The sequence below is a fragment of the Sesamum indicum genome, linkage group LG3 (assembly GCF_026168435.1).
Source record: "Sesamum indicum cultivar Baizhima isolate 11 linkage group LG3, ASM2616843v1, whole genome shotgun sequence".
NCBI lineage: Eukaryota > Viridiplantae > Streptophyta > Magnoliopsida > Lamiales > Pedaliaceae > Sesamum > Sesamum indicum.
In genome coordinates, this window is record NC_142659.1 from 19,033,011 (window position 1) to 19,048,611 (window position 15,601).

At 35.9% G+C, this 15,601-nt stretch overlaps 1 protein-coding gene across 12 annotated transcripts; it reads left to right on the forward strand.

Moving 5' to 3' along the window:
* The first annotated feature begins 4,633 nt into the window (after positions 1-4,633).
* LOC105158055 (Tetratricopeptide repeat (TPR)-like superfamily protein) lies at positions 4,634-11,726 on the forward strand. 12 transcript variants are annotated; one of them, XM_088878960.1, is made up of 5 exons: positions 4,634-7,248; positions 8,026-8,874; positions 9,917-9,960; positions 10,419-11,050; positions 11,137-11,726. In XM_088878960.1, exon 1 carries the CDS (start codon positions 4,866-4,868, stop codon positions 7,242-7,244), a length of 2,379 nt encoding a protein of 792 aa, XP_088735086.1. In that variant the 5' UTR covers positions 4,634-4,865; the 3' UTR covers positions 7,245-7,248; positions 8,026-8,874; positions 9,917-9,960; positions 10,419-11,050; positions 11,137-11,726. The 12 variants fall into 12 exon arrangements, with proteins under 12 accessions (XP_088735086.1, XP_088735092.1, XP_088735094.1 ...); XM_088878966.1 differs by having other exon boundaries at positions 10,419-10,588; XM_088878968.1 differs by having other exon boundaries at positions 10,419-10,588; positions 11,145-11,726.
* Positions 11,727-15,601: the final 3,875 nt, after the last annotated feature.

Sequence of the window (15,601 nt, forward strand, 5' to 3'; positions counted from 1 at the left end):
TCATTATCTTAAAAGTATTAGTTTTATGTATTATATATAACTATAAATAAACTATAAACATATATTTATAAACATACTTCACATAAATATATATAAAATAAATAAAATCTATTTAAAAGAATCGAGTTCTGGTCAAGTTTGGTACAAAAACACCAAAACTCAAGACCCCACCCATAATTCGATTATGGCGTCAAAACCAGCTCCAAATGGGGCGGGTCTGAATCCTAGTTGGGTTAGTTACTATCCTTGCTTATATGTCTCTATTTTTATTCTGTTTTCAATTCTTGGAACAAGTGAAAATATGTTTGTTATATGTGTCCTCACACGAAATATCTCTACCATCATTCTCATTTAATCATTATTTTTTTTATAAATATAAATATGAATATATTGTTTTTTCAATCAACAACTTAATAAATTAATAATAATTTTTTTTTTCATAATGCATTGATATGACATTACTATCTAATGGTGAATTAGCATAAGGTCCACGGACAGGTAAGGAAGTAGAGGTCACAAGATCTATGTGATGAGATACGAGGAAGAGGTAGACAAGAAGGTCTCCCTCTCGAACGAAGGATTGATTATGTTGGTCTCCACATCTCAAAAGGAGCTAGCGGAGGGAGGAACTCAAAGATTGTAGAGGTTTCCAAATCGCTCCATAGTCGTTAGTTGAGACAAAATTAGGGAATATCAAGTTTTTCCCCTTACCACTTAGATGAAGTCCACTCACACCTCATATACTAGCCGAAGCCATTCAACCCAAGATTAAATCATAAATAAAAGTACTAAACAATAATATGGAGGGTAACAAAGTTGAACATAAATACATGCCACGAGATATTTTCAAGAGATTTACGTCACCTCAAAGCTGTTGGAATCTTCAATAGAACAGAGGCTGGAGAAAGAAAAGAAACAGAGACCAGAGTTGGGGCTGAAAGCTATCTTCATTGATGGAAAAACAGAGTGTTTTCTATGTTACAGATATTTAGCTTGAACCCCAGACTAAATACACAGTTAATCATAGCCAACTAATGTAACTAAAATAACCGTCCGACTTCAACAAAATAACAGAATAAATGAATACAAAGCAACCAAGAGAAAACGTTATATGCAAAGCACGACTTCTGCTATCCTGCATCAAAACTGAAACAGTAGTCATCTTCCTGATCATTGTCTTCAACCTTGGCGTCTTTATTCTGCAAATCAGTGGCTAAGATGTTCACCTGTGTCTGTGCAATTTCAACATCCCCCCCACAAGTGGGAGGTGGGTGCAAGGCAACTAACCCCAACTTGCCCACTAAAGTAGCAAAACTCTTGAACCCAAGCCCCTTGGTAAACAAATCCGCAAGCTGGAGGGAGCTGCGAACATGCGAGGGAGCAATAAAACCATCTCTGTAGGCATTCCTTACCACATGACAATCAATTTTAATATGTTTAGTGCGTTCGTGGAAGACCGGATTCGCCATAATATGTAAAGCAGCTTGGTTATAGCAGAAAAGATGAATGGGAACCGAGATAGAAATCTCAAAATCAGACAATAAAAATGATAACCAACGTAATTCACATACAGTCGCAGCCATGCTCCGGTACTCCGCCTTAGCGGTGGAGCGAGAGACAGTCGATTGTTTTTTCGTTTTCCAAGAAATTAAGGCATCACCAAGAAATATACAGAAACCGGTGAGAGAACGTCGGGAATCCGTGCAAGACGCCCAATCGGCATCGCAATATGCTACCAGCTCAAACGTTGAATGTGAAGGAAGAAACAGACCCTTTGAAGGAGTACCTTTGAGATATCTGATAACGTGTAAAGCTGCTTTCCAATGCTTATCACATGGCCGAGTGAGGTACTGACTAAGCTGCTGAACCGAATAAGAAACATCCGGGCGAGTGAAAGCAAGATACAAAAGCCTCCCAACCAACCTTCTGAAACGATCCGGATCAGGAAGTAAAGCACCATCTTCACTAAGTTTGAGACCTGAAGGGAAAAGGGTGGAGACAGACTTGGCAGCCACCAAACCAGTATCGCGAACAATATCGTGAATATATTTGGACTGCGCCACAAAGATACCTTCAGAATTACGCCCATTTCCAACCCAAGAAAATAACGTGCCTCACCGAGGTCCTTGATTGTGAACAAGGAATGAAGGTAGTTTTTAACAGATTGAATGTGCTGCAGAGAAGCGGATGTAACTAAAATGTCATCAACATATACGAGGAGAGCCAACAGATCACCATCAACGTCTTTCGTGAACAAACAATGGTCATGACCAGATTGTTTAAAACCAAATTATGTGAGCTTGGCAGTGAGCTCTACATTCCACTGGCGAGAAGCCTGTTTTAACCCATAAATGGAACGTAGTAACTTGCAAACAAGACCCGGTTGAACTGGATATCCCTCCGGCGGCACCATGTACAAATCCTCGTCCAAAAAACCGTGTAAAAAGGCGTTGTTCACGTCCATTTGATGCAAGGGCCACCCACGCGCAACAGCCAAACTGAGGAACAAACGAACCGTAACCGGCTTAGCAACAGGGGAAAAATTGTCTGTGTAATCAACCCCTGCAATCTGGTTGAATCCCTTAGCCACGAGACGAGCTTTGTACCGTTCTACCGACCCATCAACTTGGAGTTTTGTCTTGAAAACCCATTTACACCCAATGGATTTTTTACCAACCGGCAAAGGAGTCATCTGCCATATATGATTATGCTCCAAAGCCTGTAATTCAGCCCCCATAGCTTCTCGCCATTCCTTATGTTGAACCGCCTCCAAGTACGACCTGGGCTCCTGCAAAATCGACGAGTATCGTCATTTTTTTAAAAATAGGGGACATAATTTTGAATAGCTGGTACCAAATAGAGACATACTGAAATTTTGAAATCATCTTTTGAAAACTAACCACCAAAATTTCAACTTGAGCAAAGAAACCACCCCTTCAACAAACAATGAGGGAGGTAAAATGTAGAAGAGAACATTGTTATATATTAAAACTTAGTTAAGGCAACTCCCTTAATGTTTTACCACTTATAGTCTTGAATTGATAGGATAAAAAGTTTAAGCCCCTCCACAAAACATTCTTATTTGTACATCGACTAGACAATTAAATTATATTAGGCATTTCATTTTCGAGAGATCTAGAAGTTAGGGTTTGAAATCTTCTAGTATAGATTCAAACATCAGTGGGGATCCAAGGTGTGGATACCATTAGAGGAACAATGATTAGGCCTGCGATTCTAAAACAACCATTTTCGTGGTGGGATAACCCTTTGAAGTGTCTCAATAACATCTACAATAGTCGAGTGAGAAAATGTATTTTAAACACTTGAACTCTTTCGAGCCTTTTTTTTTAATTTCGTGCATGATTTTGTTAAAGTGATTGGTTGTAAATTTATAAAAGTATAATTGTTATGCCTTTTTTTGTCGGAATTAAAAATTTAAATTTTTCATTTTATCTCCCTACCCATATTGAAACCAACATGATCCCACATTCCAAGATCAAAATTCACAAGTTGGGATATCAATGGACTACAAATGCTTCGGCTCGATCCTAAGGTGTGAAGTATTGTGTATATATTGTGAAGTTCATTGTGAAACGTGACTTAAATGAATAAAGCAAATGCATTATTAGGATTCGAAATATAATCAAATATGTAAAGTTTTTTCATTTCAGGTTCCAAATTTTCAAAACATGTGATTGTATGGAAAAAATTGAACAGAAACGCCTTTTGAGTCTTGATATTGATACTAGTTGGAATTGTATACATTTGATGTTGGAGCATGCTAAAAAATACAGATGGGCTTTTAAAGGGTTAGAGAGAAGTTCGTGTTGTAGAATATTTCTTCAAACTTGAGAAAGAACCATATAACGAATGTTATTAATTTATTTGGTATAAAAACTTTAATTTATGAATTTAGAATATATATTTTGAGATTTCAAATTTTATGTATTTAGAATAGTTGAACTTTATTTATTCAATTGCACAAACGATTGACTCTATGCTAAAAACCTTTTCAACCTAATTAGACCGCAAGGTGTTGTTTTAATGATTGTCAAACTGGATTGAGCTATTTTGTTTTTTTTTTTTAAATTGCAAAATTGAGTTGGACCAAAAAAATAACCTAAATTGGGCAAACTTGCACCGCATACACTTCTAGCCATCATCAATAGGCCTCAGTTGGGTTAAGCGTGGGATTTTGTTCCTTGAGTTTCACCGCAAATTAAGCCCGTCAACGTCTTGAATTTTAAATTTTTTTTTTTACAAAATAAATTGATATCTTTAAACCAATCAACATATTATTATAACATTCAATATACAATATAATAATATTTCTAAATGAACCAATAACATCAAAGCAAACCAAAAAATAATATACACAAACTACTACAAAAATAGACTAAACATCTGCGATTGTAAAATTTAAATTCACGATCTTTTAATTATGGGATCTCAACCTCAACCTCAACATCAGATAAGAAATTTGGAAAAGTAATGCCCAAAATATCAACATTTAGGAGTCACATTTATACTCTACTATTTTTGTTTTTATTTTTCACTTATAGGCTGTATGGAAATTTGTGAATTTATTCACTTTGGTGCTGTCCAGCTTCATTAGTAAAACGTGCTCCAGCAGTGACCGAAATCGTTTGGATTGCAAAAAACCCGATTTATCATATTCCTGAAAGAAGCAGAAGAAAATTAAGCCAACAAAATAAATCGAAACTGCAGGGGAGAAGCCGCCCCGCCATCTTCAAACACCAGAGATGAGTTCAGTACAATTCGCCAAAAACTGTAAGTTCTGATGATAAGCAGCGTATAGGATTCGTTCATGCTCATTGAGAATCAAGTTCTGTATACAAATTGCAATGTATATAACGAGAATCCCCAAAAACACTCATCGCGTTATGCTTCTCTTCAAATCAACCAACCAAAGTTTCATGGCGTCAACAGTCTGTATAAGCATAAGCTATTGCCTTCATTTGATACAAAGGAAGCCCATTTGCAGCAATGCTAGAACAACCACAGTTGAAGCGTCCCTCATCTCCATCTTTACAAGAAAACCCTTTTGTTTGGAGTCCCCTGAACTTCAAGAACTAAGCTCCAAGCTGACTCCGGAAATAGTCGAAACCGTCTTGAAATCTTTCAGAAATTGGAGATTAGCTCAGCTATTCTTCAGCTGGGCGTCGAAACAAGAAGGGTACTCGCACAGTTGTTATACGTATAATGCTTTGGCTGCTGTCCTCTGCAATGCTCGACAAATTGCCCCATTGAGAGAACTCGCTGAGAGTATATTGATTTCCCAGTGTCTTTGGACGCCTGGGGCTTTTGGATATTTTCTAAGGTGTCTAGGTAGTCAAGGTCTAATTAAAGAAGCAAATTATTTGTTTGATCAAGTGAAAATATCTGGACTTTGCATTTTAAATTGCTATAGCTATAACTGTTTGTTGGAGGTTATCTCGAACAGTGGTGATGTTGGTTTGTTGGAGTACAGGTTAAATGAGATGAGAGATTTCGGTTGTCCTATGGATAAGCATTCTCTGACACCAGCATTGCAGTGCTATTGCAGTGCCAGAATGTTTGATAAGGCTTTGATGGTTTTTAATGAACTGAATGAGAAGGGTTGGGTTGATCAGCATGTCTTGGCTATTCTACTTGTGTCTTATAGCAAGTGTGGAGAAGTGGATACAGCCTTTGAATTGATTGAGTGGGCAGAGAGGAATCTCAAGATTAGCTTGAATGAGAAGACATTATGTGTTTTGATTCATGGGTTTGTGAGGGAGAATAGAGTGGATAAAGCTCTAGAGCTATATTATAAAATGAAAATACTTGGCATTTTGCCAGATATTTCTGTTTATGATGTGCTAATTAAAGGTTTATGTAAGAATAGGGAGATGGGAAAAGCCCTAATGCTGTACATGCACATGAAGGAATCAGGAATTTCTCCTGATGTTCAAATAATTTGCCAGCTTTTATCATGCATCTCAGAAGAGAGAGACATGGTTCAATTGCTTGAAGATAGTTGGATTAATTTGGATATGGCGAATAGGTTGCTGCTATATAATTCTGTTCTGACAGGTCTTGTTAATGGTGGTAATGTTGATAAAGCTTATCATCTGCTGAAGGCAACTACGGTATCCGGTTTGAATGTAAGTAGTCAAGCAGATAAAAGGGTCTTGATTAAGGAAAAGCCTGATACAACTTGTTTTCAAACTGTGATTGATGGTTTGTGCAAAGCTGATAAATTAGATATGGCCCTGGATCTGTTCCACGATATGCATAGAAATGGTTGCCAACGTACCGTTTTACTTTTTAATAATTTAATCTATTGCTTGAGCAATGCTGATAGGTTGAATGAGTGCTTTGATCTCCTGAACGAGATGAAGGAGACAGAGCTCCAGCCGACACATTTCACCTTCAATTGCATACTTGGGTGCTTATGCAGGCGAGAGGATGTTGTAGGAGCTCTTAGTTTGTTGAGGGAGATGCGTATTTGTGGGCATGAGCCTTGGATAAAAAATTATACGCTGCTTGTTAAGAAACTATGTGAACACGGGAAGGCAGTTGAGGCCCGTATTTTCCTTGCTGACATGACTAAAGAAGGATTCCTCCCTGATATGATCGCGTACTCTGCAACAACCGATGGTTTCCTCAATATCAATGAATTGGATCAAGCTCTGAAGCTATTCAGAGAAATTTGTGAACGAGGTTATTGTCCTGATGTAGTTGCCTATAACACTATCATTAAGGGGCTCTGTAAAGCCAAAAGGATAACAGAAGCTGAAGACATTCTGAATGAGATCTTTGGTAAGGGACTCGTTCCATCAGTAGTTACCTACAACTTGCTGATTGATGGTTGGTGCAAAAATGGTGACACTGATCAGGCTGTCCTATGGTTTTCAAGGATGATAGACGAAGAACTGGAACCAAATGTCATTACATACACAACTTTAATAGATGGATTATGCAATGCTGGAAAATCAGATGAAGCTCTTAACCTTTGGACTGAAATGGAGGATAAGGGATGTGACACTAATAGAATTGCTTATATGGCTCTTATTCATGGGCTTTGCAAGTGCCGGAAGCCGGATGTTGCTCTGGTCTATTTCCAGAAGATGGAAGAGAAGGACATGTTACCTGATAGTTACATTTACAGAGCTTTAATAGATGCTTTTGCAGCTAATTCAAACATGGTCATGGCTCATGAAGTATTAGAAAAGATGATCAAGCGTGGCACTGGTTCTTGAATAGGTAAATTTTCGTTCCAAATTGGAAATATAATCATTTTTTCTTAATTGGTTAGAGTTAACCAATTCGACTCTTTCTTTTCTCTTTTAATGCTTTACGAAATTTTAGCCGTGAAAGTCTTGTACTTGCCGTTTTCTTATCCTGATCATAATGTTTTCTCATTGAAAATTGTTCTGAACTTCAACACTTTCACAAGAGACCCGGATCCGTTTCAGTTTAAAAATTAGTTTAAGTGGTAGAGTGGACCTTGTTCCTTCTTTTTTTTCCTATCAGTTTAGATCACGCACATTATTTAAGTCAGAACCACTATTTTGATTTTGTTTCCTCTCCCCCCTCTTTGCTTAATGATTGTTGTAATGGCTGTTAAAAATTTGCTGTGCACATCATGAACAACTGTGTTATAATGTATGACCTCAAAATGTTTTTTTCAATGACATTATTTGTCAGTACGTACATGTAAATATTAAAGATTGAAAGCTTCTAAAGATAAACCTTTGTTCGAAACCACTAATTTCATAAATATACTTGATGTTTTCTACATCCATTTATAAAGTGCTGTGCCACTGCATCTCAAGTATAAGTTTAAGTTAGACATTGGTCCTCTATCAGTGCTAGTTTGCATGTTAGTGTGGGGGAAAAAGGCAAGCCAATTCACATATAAAAGGAGTTCGCTCTGATAGTAAAAGAAGAGCTTATCAAGCATCTTCCTTTTTGATTTTATCAAATATTTCTGCTATTTTTTTAAGAAAATTACTGAATTGCCATCTATTTCTGACACAGGCTATGCAGGTGCTGGTTGTTATGTTTTGTTAAGGTGACATGGTGTTCTTATGGTAGCAACTTATGATACTTTGCAAGAAAATTGGGACTGCAGTGGAATAACAATGTGGTTAGGGAATTAGAAGAGTTGCACTTATTAATAAGAAGCTAAAGTTATAGTGACTTATTCAATTCACACGATGCACTTATCTCTTTCATTTCATTTTGGTTCTTCCTTTGTTTCTGAAACATCTGATAGAGAACTTATAATCACCCCCAACCCCACCGCAAGGTAAGAAAAGGAAAAGTCATTTAACCAGCTCTCGCTCCCTCCAGGAAACTCCAAGATTCAGGCAAATGCAAGAGAATTTATAAGCTCTGCGCATAGGAAAACTGGAGCAAGCTATTAAATGACCATGCAACCCAAAAGCTTAAGCCGCGCTAGAGAGCTGAGACATTTAATATTTAGTATCTCCATCCAGAAGCCAGGTTGGGCAAAATATTGATCAGTCGGAAGGCTATATGAATTTCATGGTTGATAACTGTATGGGTTTTCTGAGATTGATACTATAATGGGAGCCTATTTCTTAATACTGTTTCGAGTGCTCTTTATAGATTGAGGTCCTGGTTCTTTTCTTTCTAATTTTCTTGTGTTTATTGCAGGTAATTACTTGTCTGAAGTTTTAACTTATCCTCTGACCTACTAAAGGTTGAGTTAGAAAGAGGCTTCGAGGTTTATAAGGAGTGTTTTCAGAAAAGAATTGTCTGGAGTCACTGGAAACCTAAAGTTTTATCCTCATCCTCTTGAAGCAAAGTTTTTCCAATCTTTGCTAAACTGGTGGGTTCAGCTCCAACACTTGCTTCTAAGTGGTAAGTGCTCTGTATGTGTGTGTCTGGTTGTATTATGGTTACTGAAAGTGATCCTTTATGTTGCTGACACGAAGCCTCATGACCTTAAAACATTTTATTGACTTGTATCAGCCTATCATGAAAAATGACGTTTTGGGATTTGTCCTGATCTGGTCTGATTGGTTGATTAAACTAGAAAGTCGATCTTTTAACATAATGTCTGCAACTCTGAAGAAAAGATTGAAATTTCAATTAGACAGTTGTGACATTCATGAAAACTAACAACCAACAGGTACACAGTTCAACTTTTCCCAATAGAACTGCCTTATGATATTTATGTACTTGTGTCTTACTTGACATAGAAAGTTCTTCTTTGCAGCATTATTAGTTCTTTTCTTTTTTGCTTCAAGCTTCACTTGTTTAGTCAACTACTTTAGTTTTTGCACTTCCCAATAATTTATCCCTGCGACCAAAATATATTTGTTACTGCTAGTATGACTATGACGAAAGAATTCTTAGGTTCTCTTAGATTGACGGGATTACTGCTGTAAGCACTTCATACATGTGAAATATGTCCAGGGAGTAACTAAATCTACTGATTGGTATCATCGTCACTAGTTGAAACCCATGTTGGTCAAATTTCAGGTGGTATCAAGTTAACCTATATCTTTTTCCTGGCAACCTGTTTTTGCAGGTCTCCACCATAACTCTCATTTTTCTCTTGTCTGAATCATGTTGTAGGATTTTACATATTTTCAGCAGAATCCTGTCCTATTACCTCTTTTGTATTGGTCCTATTTTAATGAATTCAACTCAGTGAATTGGCTTGCATTTAATGGACATTTGATGAAACGGTTCAATTTCCTTCTTCTAAAGCCTCATATAGGTTGGTTTGTTTTTGGTTGTTCTCATTAATTTATCACTATTTTAAAATGTTGCTATTCTGACTTTTAATGAATCAATAGAGTGTTATTATTACAGGAATTTAGTTCTCATTCAATTTGGACTGTTTACCTTTGTTTGAAATGTTTTAAGATCTCACATACTTTTGTTGAACTTTCAGGTAGACCTAATAGGATGCTGATTCAAATTCACAAGCTCCACATTGTAGGTGATCCTTATTAAAGATGCATAAGAATATTGTTAGTGATTAATTTAGAAAAGGAAAACAAGTGTTTGGGTTCTTTGCTCTTTACTAAAATATTGAGACATATACCGATTTTCAAAAATTCATAGGCAATCTTATTAGCTTGATTTTTTGTTTTTCTTTCTTTCTTTTTTTGTCTTTTGCTAATATGGTTACTAGTATTAGTTGCTTCGCCATTTCGTTTCTATGGGGTATCTTGTAAATTTCAGGGACAACAAGTTGATGCTTCAAAGGTTCTAATATATTTATCCAATCCGAACTGTCATATATTCATTTATGCAATTTGATGCTGTTTAACCTATCATATACCCTTTTGATATATTGTGTGTGTGTGTATATATATGTATAGAGAGAGAGGGGTTCTGAAGATTGAGAACTTTTGTATGAGTATCCACTGATTTTCACTGATATAATGCAGATTGATGATGGTAGACTAAAGCTATTAGGGGTTTATAAACTGGTCCTAGAGCCTGCCCACAGTAGCAGTCTGCGAAGCAGTAGCAGGATTATATCGAAGAAGATGCACCAAATTGCCTACACAGATTGTGCATCATGCTCTCCTACAACACCAACTCACTTTAAGTCACTGTAAGAGTTAAATGTCTTGGTGTTATTTTCTGAAGAGTTTCTGAGGGACTTGCCTATCATTGTCCTTTCTGTGAGTACAATGTTCACGTATCAGTATCATGTGGGTATGTTGGATAAACTTATAGAGAAACTGCTGAGAGAATTGCACCTGGATCACATTCACGCATTATCCTCGCAAGAAAGCCCCCTAAATTCTTTAATTCTGATGCCTGTGGCACACGGGACTGGGAGGCATCATATTTATGCAAAAGTTGCAAAATCTGGAGGCATTGCTGCTGCGCCTCATTACAACCAGCGATTCCAGATAAAAACCACCTGCTTCCTCACTCTCTCTCTCCTTACTTTTGTCACATACATGATTCTCCTGTATTCAGACACAATTTTTGAATCTGTCATGGAAAGGCATATCTAGCATATTAGCCATACAACTGTGGCCGTTGTGGGATTCTTTGCTGATGTCAAGTGTGTAAATGCTGTCAATTAATTTCTTCTTAGCTACTGTGATTTAATTTAAAACAAGATTTATATCCTCATGATGTCGGTTTCAGAAATGCAGAACACGATGATGTCGTAGAAGATGATTTTCTGAGCTGTTTCCTTGTAAATGCTGCTCTGCAAGGACTCATTACAGCTTCCTTGTAAAAAAGGACCACCCTCGTCATCCTAAAAGAGATCAACGGCATGCCAACTAAAATAGTAATGGTAACCGAGCACATGATCTCCACCATTATCACCATCAGCATCCCTTAGAGTTTATTTCATCCAACAATGAAGATGATGATGATGAGCAGCAAAGGCAATGATAAAATGGCAAACATGGTTGGTAAAAAACCTATACCTTCTCCTCCATGCATGTATTCCAGCTGTGCCAAGTGGAAATTCTTGTCTGCTTCATTTGTTACCATCAAAGCTGGGGGCTTCATCATCTTGAAGGTCACAAAGCCATAAGTTATTAGCACTCAACATTAGTCTAAAATAACTAGGTTGGCGATCATCATTCCAAGTGCAAAGACTGGAACTCTTCAGATATATAATTTTGTACTAGTCCAATAATAACATGTACATTTTGTCAGGCCATTTGGATCATGAATCAATTACCAAATTTTTGTGGGACTATACGAAAATTTGACATCATAAATCCGTAATCCCTCTTACTAAGATTTGATAATGAGCAAAGTTTGAGGAAGACGATGTTGTTGATTGAGTTTTGAAAATGCAACTTGAATAGTCCTCATGTACATTGGTAAAAAATATTAATTTGTAAGGGTAAAAAAAATAATTTAACATATATGAGGTATACATTAAACAAATGCAATCCACCACACCATGTAATTTTCAACACTACTATAGATACCAAAAATATTAATTTTTTAAGGTAAGCACTATTTATTGATTTGACTACTTTTCTTGCTCTTTCAAAAATCGCACTTCACCTGGTGGGTATTTGTGCTGTATCTCAATTTTTATCCCTTAGTAAAAACTTCGACCACATCAAGCCCAAAAAATTTGCTGTCCACCTTCTATTGGTGATTGCCTTTATTAATTAACTAGTATATATGGCGCACACTCATATATGTGTGCCTAATAAAATATAGATTTTACAAAAATGTTATAATTTTGATAAATATATATTAATTAATTAAATAAAAATACTAAAAAATATAAGAAAGTCATGAAAATTTATTAGAAAAAAATTAGAAAGGAAAAAAGAGATATAGGTTTTACAAAAATGTTATAATTTTAAAAAATAATATATTAATTAATTAAATAAAAATACTAAAAAATATAAGAAAGTCATGAAAATTTATTAGAAAAAAATTAGAAAAGAAAATGAAATGTGGATTCTTTTTTTCTAAAAGAAGGATGTAGAAGTTGAGAATAGAGAAATGGGGAGTTGATGAGAGAGGAAAGAGAGAGAAAAATGAAGGTTAATGAAATAATTAAAATAAATTGACAGACCAAATAATTGAAGATACCAAAAGGGTGCTCTTCAATTATATAAACGTATAGATTAGTATATGCGGCACCTTAAATGTGTATGAAAAATTAAATTTATATTTTAAAAATTAATTATTGCTTTAAAAAGTATATATTAATTGAATAAATATAAAATATTAAAAAATTTAAAAAAGGTTATGAGGAATTATTAAGAAAAGGAGATATGAAAATTGAAAATTAATGAAAAGGTGAAAGGAGATGAACTGGGAAATTTGAAGAGAGAGAAAAAAAAAAAAACAACATACTATAAAAGTTGAAAACACTAAAATGATGGGTTGTTATAACTTTTGGAGACCATGACTTTTTTGGGAGCCGATTCGCTGATGATGTTGGGAGCGAAGTCGTGTGTCATCCCTACCTTGGCCGGACGTACAGGAGAGAAGAACTTGTCGGCCATGCAGTTTGAGAAGGGGCGCAAGCAGGATGAGATCTCCTACTTGGGTACCCTTTGTTTTGAAGAGATGGAAGAGGTGTCAAGGCCCACCCCGGGCGGTAGTAAGAAACTGTTGGGGGAATCTGAAGACGTGATGCCAGACGAGCTGCCTCGGAAGCTACCACCGAAGAGGGCAGTGGATCACGAGATTGAGTGGGTGCCTAGCACGAGACCGCCCGCTAGGGCATCGTACAGAATGTCGCAACCTAAGCTTGTGGAGCTTAGGAAGCAGTCAGCAGACGCCTTGAGCCGCAGGGCGGACTTGGCGAACTTGGAGTCGATAGCAGCGCTCTCTTCTAGACCATGACTTTTTCAAGAGGTCTTTATTGGTGCTTTGTGGTAGGGGTGTTAATGGGTAGAGTAAGATTCTACCCTAACTCATAAATAAATTCTAAGATCTAAATCAAAATCTAATGAATATTATTAGACTCAAACTCAAATCTAATAAATATTATTAGACCCGGACTCATTAAAAAAATATAGATTGAATTTGGGTTAGCTCTTACCCGTCAATACCCATGGGTCTATGTATCCAATTTGGACACAAAAAATATAGTTATTTTTCTTCGCTATTCATTTGGATTATTATTTATCAATCAGATCTAATTTCAAGTGTACAAATCTAAAAAAACTTAAGACATGATAAATTATTTAATGTGTAATGTTTTCATAAAATTATTTTGTAAATGGTATAATAAATGGTATATTATTTATAAAGTCTTATAAAAAAAGAGCTATTTGGAAATTTGTCTCGATAATTCTAAATTTATTGATAAATTATGGGTAAAAATAAAAAATAAAAAAATTTAATTTAATTAGTACAATTTGCCAAAGAAAAAAAAAAAGAAAAGAAAGAAAATCGGGTATGCGTCTTATCAAGAGATCCACGGGTCTTAAATGGGATTCAATGGAATGGGTAGGGTCTAAATCTAAATTAATTTGTTTGGATCTAGATTTGAATAGGGTAAGACCTTACCTATTGACAGGCCTACTTTGTGAGGTTGGCATCACCGTGGAGATGTAGTTGAAGATCGAAAATATAGTAATGGAGGAGGAAAAAAAAAAAGAGAAAAATTGAAAGTCAATTTTTTTTTTCTTTTAGGCTGGAATGTGTAGGTGGAGACATTTTGGAGAACGCAAAACATGTGCATAGTATTTGGTTTCATTTTTGGCCCATCTCTGAGATGGGCTAAAACATGGACAATGTTTGCTTTGATTTGTTTTGAAAGTTTTGTTAGTGTTTTAATGTTTTGAATCAGTGCCTTATTTGTTTTTTGTCAAAATAAGTCTACACTTATTATAGGCCCTACAACTAAAAAAATTATATACATACTCATACATATATATACAAATATATATAAAAGAGACATGATTTGACAATGAACAGTAGTTTTTATCTCCCACTAAACAACATCAAACATACCATACTTATTTTATATTATCTCCAAAATCAAATTCAAAGATACACATTATCTCTGATATATACTTATTTATCTTTATTTTTCTCTCTCTATCTCCACAGAACACATCAAAACAAGTTAAAAATGAAACCAAACATAGTGGTGAATTGTTGATATTTTGGACTTTTCTCTTGTTTCTAAGGTTAGAATAGTCAATTCAATTCTATAAACTCAAGTTGGGTTTGGGTGGGTTTAATTGTCCACCTATTAGACGAGATTGAAATTATTCTAACACAAAATTTGGCTTTGTCCAATTATAAATAAATAATAGATTGGGTTAGATATTGAATACCGACCCAATTTCTCGAAGTAAACACAATCTAATAGTGTAGTTATATTAATGCTTTAAGGTCTCGTTTGGTTTGTTTGATAAGATATGGCATGATAAAATTGAACGAGATGGAAAATGGAATGATAATTAATTTAATAATCCATTATATAGTATTTGATTTGGAGTACTATTTATGTGATATCCCATGAAATCCTCCATATTCTAAACAAAGTATGCCCCTATAATCCAATTTCTCATTTGATCTAAAACAAGTGTTGCCACCACAGAAACCTCTCTTCGATTTCCGTTAAATCTTCTATTATTGTGTTCTTACCACACGTGATAAACCTAGCTTGCTAGCAGATGTTTGTACACTGTCGCAACAGGAGCTTGCCTCGTCACCGCCTCATCGCCTATTGTATTTCTGAATTCTGCCGCAACAAGATATTTGCCTCACCGCTACCTCGACCCCTATTGTATTTCCCAAGTATAGGGCCGTTGCATTTAAACTTGCTGTTTGCAAACAACCAACCATTGTAGTGAGGAAGTGCATGCAAAAAAGAGATGATTATGGGTTTCCACTTATCCCGTCAAGCATAAGATGCAAGAATTGCTTTGTTGGGCTATCCATATTTTGTCCATTGTAGACAATCCATGCTATAGTGCAAGCCAAAGAATAAATGAGTCTTTGTGAATTTTCAAAGGGTCAAGTAAAAATGACGTCCAGAAGGCCATCGGCCCGCTAGTTGTGAACAACGACAAAGCTGATTGTGATTCAAACTCCCCAAAAGTTTTTTCCTTCCAACGGACCAAATTGGAGCCCAAAACACCTCAGGAAGCTGAGATCACAT